General features: G+C 39.1%; 1 protein-coding gene across 1 annotated transcript in view; it reads right to left on the bottom strand.

The window, feature by feature from the left end:
• The window catches only part of LOC132824658 (thyrotropin-releasing hormone-degrading ectoenzyme-like), a 106766-nt gene that overhangs the window by 27475 nt on the left and 63435 nt on the right, over positions 1–15856 (bottom strand). The window contains exons 4-8 of the mRNA XM_060839293.1: positions 14230–14384; positions 13979–14092; positions 11864–12001; positions 8040–8105; positions 370–435 (exon numbers count right to left, since the gene is read on the bottom strand). Of these exons, the coding sequence (XP_060695276.1) occupies positions 370–435; positions 8040–8105; positions 11864–12001; positions 13979–14092; positions 14230–14384 (539 nt within the window). The remainder of the gene's footprint in view (positions 1–369; positions 436–8039; positions 8106–11863; positions 12002–13978; positions 14093–14229; positions 14385–15856) is intronic.

Below are 15856 nucleotides of genomic sequence, written 5' to 3'. Positions count from 1 at the left end.
AAGATCCAGGACTAGGTGCTGGGACAGACGAAAGCTTGGGACAGCTGTCACCAAGGCATGGTGGAGGAAAACAACCATCTAAGGTCTTTCAGCTGAATTTAAATAGGTTCCAATCAGGTTTTGGACTCTCCCAGTTCCTCAAATGCATGTAAATATCATCTTAAACAAGAAATGTCTTGGACTTTTGTATGTTCTCAACATCATGCAAAGACTGTACAGAATTGAACTGTTCTGGTGACTATGTATATTAAGATTTTTTAAATGAATAAAGTATATTTTCAAAATAAAAAGTAGGACATTTTGATGTCACTATAATACATACTTCAGAAAATTCCCTCAAACCACAATACTTTTCCTTTAAAAAGTTACCTCTGTAAGTTTGTTCCAAAGGTCATTTCTTCCTGCATTACTAAACATGTGTTCCATCAAAAAATCCTAGATTGGACAAAGAAAAATCGGAATTATAAAAATTCTTGAGGCACGGCTGAACAAGTAATTTACTCTACTAAAAAAACAGCGAGTTAAATCATGCAGAGTTGGGAATTCAGTTTACTCATTGTCACAAATACTTCAAAATCATTCAACCAAATCATCATGTAGTTTGACACTGAAACTCTTACACATTAAATCTTACACTAGAAATATTTAACTACATTTACCCATTAAAAGTTGTGTACAGTTCTGGTCACCCTGCTATAGGAAGGATAGTATTAAATTGGAGTGGGGTTCAGAAAAGATTTACCAGAATGTTGCTGGGTCTGGAAGGTTTGAGTTGTGGGGAGTGGCTGGATAGTCTGGCACATATTTCACTGAAGCGTAGGAGGTTGAGGAGTGACCATATAGCGGTTTATGAAATTATGAGGGGCACTAATAAGGTGAATGGCCAAGATCTTTCCCAAGGGTTGGGGAGTTCAAAACTAGGACGGCATACTTTTTAAGGTGAGAGGAAAATGATTTAAAAGGGACCTGAGGGGCAACTTTTTCGCAAAGTGGGTGGTTCATATATCGAATGAACTGCCAGAGGAAGTGGTAGATGCAAATACAGTTACAACATTTACAAGATATTTGGATAAGTACATGAATAGGAAAGGTTTAGAGGGATAAGGGCCAAATGCAGGCAGGTGGGACTAGTTTAGTTTGGGAAACGTGGTCAGCATGGACGAGTTGGACCAAAGGTTCTCTTTGCGTTCTGTATGATTCTATGACTGGATTTGGCTAATCCTAAAAACTCATAACCTTTTTTTCATTCATTCACAGAATGAAGACAAATCTAGCGTGCCAACATCTATTGTTTATCCCTAATTGCCCGAGGGTAGTTAAGAGTCAACCTCATTTCTATGGGGTAAAGCCAAATGTAGACTGCATCAGACAAGAATGGCAGTTTCTTTCCCAAAAGGACATTGGTGAAACAGACAGGTTTTTACTGACAATTAGCAATGATTTCAAAGAGTTACATTTAACTCTTAATTCCAAATGATTTTTATTGAATTCAACTTGTCCTGGCAGGATTTGAACTCAGGTCTCTAGAAAATTACCTGGATCTCCGGATTAATGGTCTAGCAATAAAACCATTACCTCCTCCATTAAATATCTCTTATACCTTAATTAACTAATTGATGCAAAACCTCAAAGGGAAAGGGCACTTTGAGGAATGTGGTTCTGTGAAATATATGGCACAGAAGAGCTAAAGATAAGCCAATTCTACTGAAAATGACAATTTGAAAATACTTGGTGTGATCGAAAAGTAGGTTGGTCTTTCCAAATCCATGATGGTCAGGAAAGCAAAGAAAAGGCAGTACTCTGCAATAGTGTATACTCCAAATTTTAATTGGTGCAACAAATAAGCGCTGAGACATCTTTGCAAGTATCAGGCTTCTACCATCTTAATTCCTCAAATCTGATCTGACTTTTAACACCAACCTCCACAAGCACTGACAACAGGTAACAGCACAGTTTCTCTGGGGATAATTGCTGTCACTTTCTCTCAGCTGTCACTGCCTGCAAGAAAATGCAATCATTAAATCTACACTTAGCTAAGAACTGCTCTGGTCACTGTGTCTGTCAAAAACTGAAAACCTATTCGTAACCATGTCAGTGATATTGCAATAAATACCAAGTGGAAGCAAACTTCACAATGAATTTTGCAAGTTGTTACAATTACTTCTCAAACTAAGTTGTCCACTTGGAGATTCATGCTTCCGGGTATCAGTTTGTCATGAATGTAAATAGTAAATGAGCTAATTTTGTGTAAAAAAAAACTTTGACAATAAAGAGGATTACAGAACAGCAGGCACTGGGGAAATATTATCTTTTAACAAACTTCAACAGTTGCAGAAAATGTGAACTTCAGGTTGCCAATGTTAAATATGCTGTTTTCTACTCTTTATAGTCCCAGTGGATGTTCTTTGCAAGCATGCTACAAGTCTCACTAAAATGCCAATTTGCACAGATAAAACCAAAAGCACATTCATGTTCAGCAGACTCCATTTTTGCATCCGCAGCTGCAAAGAAATAAGCACCACAAAGCAGAATTTCACAGTCAATGGTGTAATGAGCATAGGTGACTGTTCAAAGCAGCTTTAGTCTGCTTCAAGTAAATGTCTGTATGGCTAACATGAAATAAAATTGATAGGGGAAATCTGTAACTATGCATAGTTCTGTTCCTTAATTTTAGTTGACACATCTTTATCATGCACAGAACATATTCATTAATGCATTTTAATTAACAACTCAGTAGTTCTTTGTGTGTATGATTTTATGCTGGGCACACGGTTTTTATTTTATTAAAACAATCCCTGCAGTGCTAAGAGAAAAGAAGCAAATTGCTTGCCACTATTATGCTCACACTACAGGTGAGCAACAATTTACTCTGACTGATTATTACGCATTTGGGAAAGATTAACAATTTATAAATTACATTCAGAATAGATTAGACAGACCCATGTTAACACTTACGTGCTATCGGCAATATTAATCATGCCCAAACTTGCAATATGAGTAACAATGAGGCTGACAGCACTCCCCACTTTACTGAGTAAAGTCTGACAGTAACTTCTGATGTTTCAGTGAGTGTGGCTAAATGGACAAATTAAGAAGTTGCTCTGAAGGATAGTTTGGACCTTATACACTCCGCATTGAAATTGCTGCACCACCATGAACTTGCTTTACATTTCCACTCATTCCACTCTAAGCATGGCTGAACAAGTTAGGGTTGATACATTCAGGATTTGAATGAATTTTGAACTACAGTAGTGAGTGATAATTATTGATGAACAACCTCTCTGGCCTTGAGAATTTAAATTTATAACTGTGGAGTCTTCTTTATTCAGAACAAATTAATATTGGAGACTTTTAATAATATACGTAATTTTAAAATATTTTCTGTTCATTTCTTATCTCTCTTCCTTAATCCCATTTGTCTTTCCCAATCTTTATTTTGTTTTTTGTACATCATTTAAGTTTTATTTTTGTTGCCTGTTTAAACTTCCCATCTTTGTGTTAAAGTAAACAATCTTCAATTTGATTAAAGAACATGATTATTATTTGCCTTGTTTCCATCACAGATGTACTGTAGAGATGAGAAGATTAGGGATTAGAGGAGGCTACCTTTGATAAACAAGCAATAGGTCCAAAGGCAGCTATCAGCAAGGTAGGAACTGGCCCACCCTCTATAAGGTACAAGTTGAATGTGATGGAGTACTCTTCAGTTGCTTGGATGACAATATTTGAAAAGCCCTTGACAACACCGAGGACAAAGTTGCAAGAGAGATTGGTACACCATCCACCAGCTTAGATATTCAGTCCCTCCATCGCTGTCAAAGTGTACCAACTACACTGCAGCAACTTACCAAGTTTCATTAAAGGCACCTACCAAACCCACAATCTCTCCCAACTAGAAGGACAAAGGCACCGACAAATGCAAGAGAATAACACAACCTGCAGATTCCCATCCAATGCATACATCATATTGACTTGAAATTATATTGCCATTCCTTATTTGTTACTGGATCAAAATCCTGGAACACCCTAACAGCACCATTTACCAGAACTGTACACTGGTGAACATGTCAATCTTTGCAAAGTTGTTTGGAGCTAGCTCAAAATGATCCCACATCCCCGGCGACAGGTGCAGGATGCCAACAATCATCAATAAGCTGATACTGAGGCTCACTTAAATACCTTAGAATGTTGCACACCCACCTGGCTAAAGTGTGCTGCAGACTTAGTTTGAATTTGCCCTTATTTGACGTGATATCTATGAGTTCTTGGATCTAGCAGAAGGCACTGTCTTGAGGTCATGGTTTCTGAACATATGTTCATATGTCCCAGGTTTGAGGGGAAGATAACCAGGTTTCTTATTAAAAGTTAAGTTGTAGTCATGCTTGAGTTGACTTAAAGATCTGCATGTCCAGCAGTGGGAAATTCAAAGTAACTCAACCATCTGAAGCAAACTTGCTCATCCAGTGACCAGCTTACTGATGGCATCATGGGCTTATCATTGGGGAGCGACATCCTCTTTACTTACCTCCAAATGACCTTGCAAGGATAGAGATGTTCAACAGTGCAATGTATTGGTAAACAATAAAATATTCTAAACAAGGTATTAGCAATTTAATCTCCAGTGGTCCTGCAACATCCTTTTATCATCTCTCATTCAATTTTCTTGACTTAGGCAAATGCCATGTATGTCTCTGGCAAACAAAGAGCGTATATTTCAAGTAAACAGGGTACTCAGTTGAGTGCCACATTTTGTTAATTCAAAATTATTATAATCATGCGGCTCTGCCTTGAGACATTTCCATCTGCTGTTTAACTACAAAAGTGAAAACTAAACTTTTTTCGACAAGACTTTCCATCCCACTGAGACGGCTCAGTCCAATCCATGTCCAAACAATCTGCTTCAAACACTCTGCTCATAATTTGACAGCTGTGCCAAATGCAACCACAGCAGCCAAGACGGCCGACATACTAACATTATCAAAAACGCTAAACAGAGAACAATCCAAGAAATACTAAATAATTAACATTATAAATAAAACTCAGAAAATTCTAAAAACATCCTGTCTCCCAACGTTAATGGTAATTTGGACAATTTCAAAAGGGTTCAGAAAAGATTTACAAGGATTGGAGTGTTTAAGCTATAGGGAAAGACTGAGTTGACTGGGGCTGTTTTCGCTGCAGTGTCAGAAGCTGACAGGTGACTTTATAGAAGCTTATTAAATCAAGAGGGGCATGAATTACGGAAATAGACAAGGTCTTTTTCCTAGGGTGGGGGAATCCAGAACTAGAGGGCGTAGGTTTAAAGTGAGAAGGGAAAGATTTAAAAGGGACCGAAGGGACAATCTTTCCACACAGAGGGTGGTACGTGTATGGAATGAACTGCCAGAGGAAGTGATGGAGTCTGGTACAATTACAACATTTAAAAGGCATTTGGATGGGATATATGAATAGGAAAGGTTTCAGGAAGATATGGGCCAAGTGCTGACAAATAGGAGTGTGGGCGGCACGGTGGCACAGTGGTTAGCACTGCTGCCTCACAGTGCCTGAGACCTGGGTTCAATTCCCGACTCAGGCGACAGACTGTGTGGAGTTTGCATGTTCTCCCCGTGTCTGCGTGGGTTTCCTCCAGTTTCCTCCCACAGTCCAAAGATGTGCGGGTCAGGTGAATTGTCCATGCTAAATTGCCCGTAGTGTTAGGTAAGGGGTAAATGTAGGGGTATGGGTGGGTTGCGCTTTGGCGGGTCGGTGTGGACTTGATGGGCTGAAGGGCCTGTTTCCACACTGTAAGTAATCTAATCTAATCTAATCTAAAAATTAATTTAGGATATCTGATCAGCATAGATGAGTTGGACCAAAGAGTCTGTTTCCACACTGTATATCTCTATGACTCCCTAATTCAAACATCCAAATGAGGTTCTGCAACTTTGCCAAAAACAATCAGTTCTTCTTTGGGCCATTACCTATTTGTGTTTCACGTATCGTTGAAATCCACCAATTAGCTTTTAAAATGTATTTGTTATGACAGATAAGCAATTTAACTACTGAAAACATGACCTCCATGCACCATCAGTGGCAGAGTGAAAAAGGAAATATTATTGGTTTCCTCACTCATTTGGTTGGAGATACTTAAAGATAGTGGGGTGCTTCAGGATATTTCTGAAAAGCAGCTGACTACAATCAAACATATGATAGGTTTTAGCCACCATCTCTCCATGAATACATGTGTACTTCAAGATCAGTTTGGAAACACCAGAGAGTTTATAAGCAGTGCAAGAGTAGTGCAGAATTCATTAAACACAGTGTGTGCGTGTGTGTTAGAAAGTTCAGTAAACAGTGTGAGAGTGACAGAGAGTTAATTAAACAATGGGAGAATGATAGATTTAATTAAACATGCTAACCAAAGATCATGGGAGTTCATCAGACAGTGAAAGTGTGACAGAGAATTCATTAAACAACGTGAGAGTTACAGAGTGTTTATTAAACAATGTGAGAGTGACAGAGAGTTCATTAAACAGTGAGAGTGACAGGGAGTTCATGAAACAGTGTGAGAGTGACAGAGTGTTAATTAAACAATGTGAGAGTGACAGAGAGTTCATTAAACAGTGTGAGAGTTACAGTGTTCATTAAACAGAAGGAGTGACAGAGTTCATTAAACTGTGAGAGAGTATGACAGGGAGTTCATTAAACAGTGTGAGAGCGACAGAGAGTTCATTAAACAGTGTGAGAGTGACAGAGTGTTCATTAAACAATGAGAAAGTGACAGAGAGTTCATTAAACAATGTGGCAGTGGCAGAGAGTTCATTAAACAGTGAGAGAGTGACAGGGAGTTCATTAAACAATGTTCATTAAACAATGCGAGAGTGGCAGAGAGTTCATTAAATGGTGTGAGAGTGACAGTGAGTGCATTAAACAGTGTGAGAGTTGCAGAGAGTTCATTAAACAGTGTGAGAGTGACAGAGAGTTCTTTAGACAGTGTGAGAGTGGCAGGGAGTTCATTAAACAGCGAGAGACTGTCACTGAGTTCATTAAACAGTGTGAGAGTTACAGATTTCATTAAACAGTGTGAGAGTGACAGTGAGTTCATTAAACAGTGAGAGAGTGACAGAGAGTTCATTAAACGTGTGAGAGACAGAGTTCATTAAACAGTGTGAGAGTGACAGAGAGTTCATTAAACGTGTGAGAGTTACCGAGAGTTCATGAAACAGTGAGAGAGTGACAGGGAGTTCATTAAACCGTGTGCGAGTTACAGAGTGTTAATTAAACAATGTGAGAGTGACAGAGAGTTCATTAAACAGTGTGAGAGTTACAGTGTTCATTAAACAGAAGGAGTGACAGAGTTCATTAAACTGTGAGAGAGTATGACTGTGAGTTCATTAAACTGTGAGAGAGTGACAGGGAGTTCATTAAACAGTGAGAGAGTGACAGGGAGTTCATGAAACAGCGTGAGAGTGACAGTGAATTTATTAAACAGTGTGAGAGTTACAGAGTTCATTAAACAATGTAAGAGTGACCGGTGGTTCATTAAACAGTGTTAGAATAACAGAGTTAAATAAACATTGCGTGTGTAGAGAGTTCTGTAAACATTGAGTGTGACAAGGAGCTCATTGAACACAGAGAGTGACAGAGAGCCCGTTAATCAGTGCGAGAGTGACAGAGAGCGCATTAAATAGTGTGAGAGTGACAGAGATCTTTAAACAGCGTTACAGTGACAGAGAGTTCACTAAATAGTGTAAGAGTGATAGTGTTCATTAAACAGTGTGTTAGTAACAGAGAGCACATTAAACAGTGAGAGAGTGACGGTTGTTTCTTTAAAATGTGTTAGAGTAACAGAATTAAATGAACAGTGTACATGGTAGAGAGTTAATTAAACAGTGTGAGTGTAATGTGGAGTTCATTAGACAGTGAGAGTGTGACGGAGAGTTCATTAAACAGTGAGAATCTTAAACAGTGGACGCGTATATTAGCAATATATCCATAAAATTGCAAGGTGTGCATCGGTAGCCAGACATAACAATATACCTTTTCAAGACTTTACTCACCTGTAATCCTACTTGAAATACATGCTGTCCCATAAAGTTAGCTACCATTCGAATCAATGCCGCACCCTAGGATTTAAAACAAAGATGATTTTCTTTGAAATAAATAATGAGTTCAAACAGAGACTATTTCAAGTGTGTTTTTAAACATGTGTTCTTTAAGTGAAAAGCAACTGCCTGATACTTGAACATAAAAGTTCTTTAATATTTTGCTCTACCCTCTTTCACTGTAAATTTCCATTTGTTCTTAGACCACTGACTGATCCAGTTTTACGGCTCAGAGGAAACAACAGTATATATGATCAATCTGTGCTACCCTGTATCTGTGAGGATCCAGCAACAAGAACAAGACCTAGTGATCTGTCTTCCTGTTCATTGGCGTCTATGTGGAAGCTAATGGCCTGATGACTCCTCATGAAAAATGCATCAGTGTAATAGTGACCTGCCAAATCAGTGTGCATGCAGAAAACTGACTGAGGTTACTGATGTCAACAGAAGCAGTCAATAAGGCAGAGGCAAAGGAGATAAGAGTGTTGTTAACCTTAATCACCAGCAAACAACCCGTGCTTGGGCTCGAATTCTCACTCCACCAGGTGGCACAAGTAAATGTTTGTCACCCTCTATTTCTGAAGACCCACAGTCTTCTTCCTGCAGCCAATGCTTTTGCTGGCTTCCTCACTGATGCACACCTGCCTGATGATGTTGCCTCAAGAGGACACCCATGCTCAACAACTTCATAGCAATCACATTTTTGAGAAATCATGGTTTCAAATCCCCCTAGACAATACACACTAATTATCAGCTGCTCAAGGGTCCCACCCGGCAGTGTCTTGCCCCTGGTATGGGTAAATAGCTGGGGTCCACATGCTGATCCATGCAACACCCCACTAGTCACCTTCTCCCACTTAGTAAAAGATGCATTTAGAACATAGAACACCCCTACAGTGTACAAACAGGCCATTTGGCCCAATAAGTCCACACCAACCCTCCAAAGAATATCCCTCCCAGACCCACCTCTGAATCTATAAAACTGCATTTCCCATGGCTAATTAACCTAACCTACCCATCTCTAGACACTACGGACAATTTTGCATGGCCAATTCACCTAACCTGCACATCCTTTGACTGTGGGAGGAAACCAGATGGAGACATGGGGAGAATGTGTAGACACCACACAGAATGTTGCCCAAGGCTGGAATCGAACCTGGGTCCCTGGTGCTGTGAGGCAGCAGTGCTAGTCACTGAGCTACCATACTGCCCTATTTGTCTTTGTTTCCTGTCTGTCAATGAGTTTTCAATCTATGTCACTACACTACTCCCAATCCATCCTATGCACTTCAATTTTACATGCTAACCTCGTATCTGAGACCTTATCAAAATCCTTCTCAAAATCAGAGTAAACCACATCCACTTCCTCCCCCTTATCAATGCCAAAACTTAAATCTTCCAAATATTCCAATAGATTTGTCAGGCATGGTTTCCCTTTTGCCGATTCTGTCCAATCCTGCCACTATTTTCCAAGTGCTTGGCTACAGACTCTTTTATAATAGATTTTAGCATTTTGTGCGAAGATTTGTAGCTCGGGTGCTCGTTGTTGTGGTTCTGTTCGCCGAGCTGGAAGTTTTTGTTGCAAACATTTCATCCCCTGGCTAGGCGACGACATCAGTGCTTTGGAGCCTCCTGCGAAGCGCTTCTTTGATGTTTCTTCTGGCATTTATAGTGGTCTGTCCTTGCCGCTTCCGGGTGTCAGTTTCAGCTGTCCGCTGTAGTGGTTGGTATATTGGGTCCAGGTCGATGTGTTTGTTGATGGAGTTTGTGGATGAATGCCATGCCTCTAGGAATTCCCTGGCTGTTCTCTGTCTGGCTTGCCCTATGATAGTAGTGTTTTCCCAGTCGAATTCATGTTGCTTGTTGTCTGCGTGTGTGCCTACTAGGGATAGCTGGTCGTGTCATTTCGTGGCTAGTTTTGATTAGCATTTTCCCAACTGCCAATGTCAGGCTAACTCGTCTGTATTTCCTTCTTTTCCCTCTATCTCCCTTTTCTTTAATTCGTGGAGTTAAACTTACTACCCTCCAATCAATGAAAACTGTTCCCGTGTCTAGAGGATTTGAAAGATGACTATCAATGCATTCATCATTTCTAAGATCACTGCACTGATTCCTCTGGAATATCAATTATTGGGCCCTAGGGATTTATCAGCCTTTAATCCCATCAATTTCCCATCCATTACTGATTTCCTTCAATTCCTCCCTCTCATTAGACCCTGAGTACCCCAAAGTTTTATTTGTATCATCCTGTGTGAAACCAGAACCAAAGTATGTATTTAGTTGGTCTGCCACCTCTCTGTTTCCCAATATAACTTGCCCTAATTCTGACCAAAAGGGATCTACATTTATCATCAATAATCTTTTTCTCTTCATGAATAAAACTGATTGTAAAAGCTTCTATAGGTATTTCTTCACAAGTTCACCCTTGTACAACCCTTTTAATCATCCCTTTGTTCTCCTTTGCTGAAATCTAAAATGCTCCCAATCCTCAGGTCCACTACAGTTTTTTTAAACAAATTGTTCATACTTCCTTGGATCTTATACGATCTCTAATTTCCCTTGTTATCCATGGTAAGGCCACCTTTCCCGTTTCATTTTTGTACCAGAGAGGAATGAACAATGATTGCAGTTCCTCCAAGTGCTCCTTAAATGTTTGTCTTTGCCTATCCGCCATCATCCTTTTAAGTAATATTCTCCAGGTGAACAGCTGAAGCTTCAGAGCTGCCAATCTCCCAGCTGGCCAGCAGCCTCTCGAAAGTGGGACTTGCTCCCGAGAAATGGGCGGAAGTCTCACCTTAAATTAATGCTCTCCCCACATTATTAGATTAGATTAGATTACTTACAGTGTGGAAACAGGCCCTTCGGCCCAACAAGTCCACACCGACCCGCCGAAGCGCAACCCACCCATTACCCCTTATCTAACACTACGGACTGTAGGAGGAAACCGGAGCATCCTTAGGAAACCCACGCAGACACAGGGAGAACGTGCAAACTCTACACAGTCAGTCGCCTGAGTCGGGAATTGAACCCGGGTCTCAGGCGCTGTGAGGCAGCAGTGCTAACCACTGTGCCACCATGCCGCCCACATGTTGCTGCAGGACAGCCGTTAGGATATTGAGTCGGTTGCCCCCAACGTGTGCAACTAGCAACTGATAGGAACCGGGCTGCTATGTAAAATCCATTACATCAAACACTACAGAGAGGCTGTTTGGCCCATTAATCCTCTGCTAGCTGTTTTGAAGGACTGTTCCATTAGCCCCACTCCCCCTCTCTTTCCAGAATCCTGCATGTTTTTTGCTCTCCCTCAAGTATTTTCTAATTTCCTTTTTCAAGGAATCTACCAGCTTACCCACCAGCTTATTAGGAATGCCCTCCTTGCAAATCTTAAACAGTAATAGAGAGGGAAAAAATTATTATGACACTTTTAGTTCTCCCTTCAATCATATTAAATTTGCACTTTTTTGGATATCAAGACATCAGCTATTGCGATCAGTCACCTCTAGATCCTTTCTAGTACATCTCTTCTTTATCCTATCCAATGACACTATGTCATGGGGTGTCCAGAAATGGACATAGTACGGCAGCTGAAACTTAAATAGGGTTTGCACAATTTCCTGACCCTGTCCTCCATATCTCCACCCATTCAACAGAAACTGAGTACAAAATAATACAAAGTTAAGTTTCAACATTCAGAAAAGACAACTCCAAATTGACAAGAAATATTAATCTGTAAAAAAAAATGAAATAGTCTTCTGCTCAAACAGAGTCAGCCACAGCACCTTCTTGTAAGCGATCCGATCAAAAACTCTGTCAATGTCTGTTGCTTGCAGGACCTCCTGGGATATTGGGTGAGAGCTTGCTAGGCCATCAAGCAGCATCACTTCATGAAGGTCGTCCGTCAGAAATCGCTGTTTCTCCTGAGATTTTCACACAAATACAAGATTAACTCTCTGTGCATTCACAGTCAATTGAACGAGACTTAGCAGCTTTTAAAAACACGTGAAGGTCCTTGTCAAATTTATTTATATTGTTGAAGTAGAAACAGCAACATTTAAAAGTTGGCAATAAATACCCTTAGTGGATTACAAGTGCACAAATTTGTTACACTGACTCAAAGATCATTATCAAGTTAACCATAAATTACACAATAAGAAACTCTCTATCTTGATCATGTAAAAAACCAAAATTAAGAAATGAATACTGAGGAGAAGATTGCAAATCTTATTGCAAAAATGTAATGAAGATTTATTTCAAGGTTAACAGTTCCAACAAACCAACAACATAACATCTTGTTATGACCCTAGCTGATTATAATACTGCATAATTCATATCCCAGAATGAAACCTGGTTTGAGGGATTATAAATTTAATTTCTACAATTGGTTACCATGATGGTTAGTGTTTGGACATATTCACAAGAGGCTGCCAATGTTCTTTAACACAAGAACGCAAGTTTATTGCACAAAAAATAAACAAAAATCAAATATATATGACAGTTCAGAAAGATATAATCATAAAGAAATCAAGATTTGAATCTTTTTCTCAGCAATATCCTTTCCAGATACTCAATCCCAGAGAATTATCATTTTGATTGCAACACTCAATTCCTTAACAAACTGACTCATTCTAGTTCCCCTTCTACAGTAACTGAAACAGCTTTGACTTATTTCCAAGTCTGCTGGGCAGAATCTCTTTTCTGTTCTGCTGACCTAAACATCTTTTTCATTTCAACAACTTGAAAACATCTATACAAAAAACTCTCACCAATTGGAAATTTCACTGTAAAAAAAAAGTCCTCTTGCTAGAGCAAAAACTGTTTCCCTGAACCATAGATATGATTCTTCAGAACTGAAATCAGAGCTAAACCTCAGGGCTCCTGGTCTGTTTTCTCTGTACATCACAAAAAGTCAGGAGTGTAAATCTTTCATCAATTAACACTACAGATATCCTGCTATGCACTTGACTGAATTGCATGCTTTCATGCAAACAATGTTTTAGAGCACTGTACCAAATGACTTTCTGACCTGTTAAAAAAATGATCTTCACAGACTTAAATGAAAATCCATCGGTCTTTATTTTAAGAATACAAATTTCCAAATGGTATCAATGTTCATTAAACACTGTTACCACAGTTCATAGCCAAAAAATAAATGCTGGACATACCCAGCAGGTCTGGCAGCATCTGTGGTCGAAGAACTGAGTTAACATTTCAGGTTAGTCATCTTTCAGGAGTACTGAAAAAAGCTGATTGTAAGCAGGTGATTTTAAAAATATGCAACAACTCACTAACAAGTACTTAAATGCCTTTTCTGACCAAAGGTAGTCTTCCTAATCAACCTTTTTGGGAATGTTATAACATACTTCCACAGCAGGTGACATGAACTCATACCTTGTGGCCAAGTGGTGCAGCACCACAAGATCTTAACAGGTGACTGATCTTCTTCATCAATTTTATGTCAAACTGAATCTAGTGCAAGCATTACAAACCCATCCCATCCAATTTTTATATACAGTCCAAAGGTTTCATTTATATTTTAACATATTTATCATATTTTTTAAAACTTTTAATTATTGGCTGTAAATACAGATTTCAGGATAAATGCTGGTACTAAAAATTGCTTTTGGATTTAAAAAAAAGGCATCTTTTGAACATCATACTTGCTCCAACAAAAAAAAACACACATTAACGCAATGTCTTTCTGAACAAATTTCATACTTGATTCAAGTGATTATCGTATAATAGGTAGTAACACTTACATGCACAGCAGATTGGTGCATTGTTATAAATAGAGTATTGGAGTATTGTTATAAATAGACTGCCCTTTGATTCTGACAGAATTGCAGCTAGTCAGTGAGGTGTGTATTAGCTCGCAAAAATATTGGCTATGAACTTACCATGTTGAAGTCTGGGTAAAGGTAATCAGTGCCAACATATTCGAAATAGTGAGCAAATCCTTCCTTTAACCATACATCTTCCCACCAAATCGGAGTCACAAGGTCACCGAACCACTGGGAGTAAACAAAAGGTATTTAGGCACAAAATCAGAACATCAGGGTGTTCAAAATTCTCCACAAGGTTGGAAAGAGGACTTAATACTGTGATAACAAAATTGTAAGCCATTTTTGTTTTGACTCAGCTTATATACCTGATGACAGATTTCATGTACGACAACCATGGTGACATCCAGTAAATAGGGAATGGAGGAAACTCCAGGATCCAGTAATATCCTTTGTTCTACAAACACACTCAGTCCCCAGTTTTCCATAGCAGCATATGGATATTTCGGTACTGCTAACAGATCTGTGACAAAAAAAAACAAGTAATTTGTTTTCTTTCAATTGAACTACATTTTGCCAGGAATTATTAATGTCTATGTTCTTAAAAGTTGTTTCCAGTACATTGGTAGGAACAACATTGACACACGTCAAATGTATCGGATTTAAGGCAGGAATGGTACCTCTCTCAGGAATTAGCATGACAGGAGGTTGAAATGCACCGTCTGTGATGATGCATTATCCAGTGGATAACTGTAAGCACTAAAGGACCTCAATCTATTTTCTCACTCTTCTTATCAAATGTCACTACTCAGTTACAGTAACAAATTTCCTTGTTTTGAAATTCCTCTCCTTCTCAGGTTAGTTTCCTCTGTTTGCCTTCCTTGAGTTTACCTACCAACTCTACCTGACAGGGTGGAAAACTCAGTTCTGTCTCTCCACCAGCTCAGTTGCAAAACCAGCTACAGGGAGGTAAATGAGTGTTGTCAATGAACTTTAATGTAACATTGGACAGGATTGATAAAATAGCATTCACTTCCATCCTGCCAATCCCTCCCCATCACATTCAGTTAAAAATTCAATCAATTAACTCTTCAGCCTTGTAAGTAGCCAAATAAGAAGGAACTTTATGAAGATATATGAGATGTCAATTAGAACAGAAAATGTTAATCCTGAGCATTATTACAATTTTCCCTGTGATTGTACAGCAAAAGAACACAGGTAAACATTAACAACAGATAAGTTCAATGCAGAGATCAAGAAGAAGATTGCTAAACAAAGAATGATCAAGAACTGGAGAAGACCTCTGATTACAGCTGTAGAGGGCATTAATACAGTGCATAAATAAGGAGCAGCAACGTGTTGTGATGGTAAGGAAGGGTTAGCATGGTCTTCTGTTGGGCGGGGGTGATATTTATGAGCCATATGACTTCACTCAGCTTTGTGACCATTGTTTCCTCCCCAAGGTAAAGTACTCCCTATTTGTTCCATCTCATAGCAGCACGATCAAGACTTATAAAGAATTGTGAGAGTTGGTACTCTAACACCCTATTCTACCATCTGGTCTTGTACCAAGTTTACTCTAACTACAGACTCAGCTGATAGAAGGAAATCTCCCATTATCTGTAAATAACAAGTGTTTAGTGAAAACAGAGATTTCCACACACTTACAGGTGCCTTGGTAAAACAACAGAAAGTGCTGGAGAAACTCAGCGGGTGTGGCAGCATTTGTGCAGACAGAAACAGATTTGATTGATAAACTTCAACATCCTGTTGCCATGGTGAAAAATTGCCAGAAAAGCATTTATTAGTCACTTAGACAGAGCTAACTCCATTCTCTCAATATGCAGAATTCAGCAGCGAATACATTCTACACAATTTGTGAAAGTATGATCTTAAAACTTGGCAATTGTTGTTAGAAATCTTTCATGATGTTGCTGAGTGTTGAACGTTTGAGTTATAAAGAAAGGCTGAATAGGCATGGACGTTTTTCACTGG

This window comes from Hemiscyllium ocellatum, chromosome 19 (genome assembly GCF_020745735.1).
Source record: "Hemiscyllium ocellatum isolate sHemOce1 chromosome 19, sHemOce1.pat.X.cur, whole genome shotgun sequence".
In the NCBI taxonomy this organism is placed as follows: Eukaryota; Metazoa; Chordata; class Chondrichthyes; order Orectolobiformes; family Hemiscylliidae; genus Hemiscyllium; species Hemiscyllium ocellatum.
Note: the sequence above shows the minus strand (reverse complement) of the source record. Positions and strands in the feature narration are given on the sequence as shown.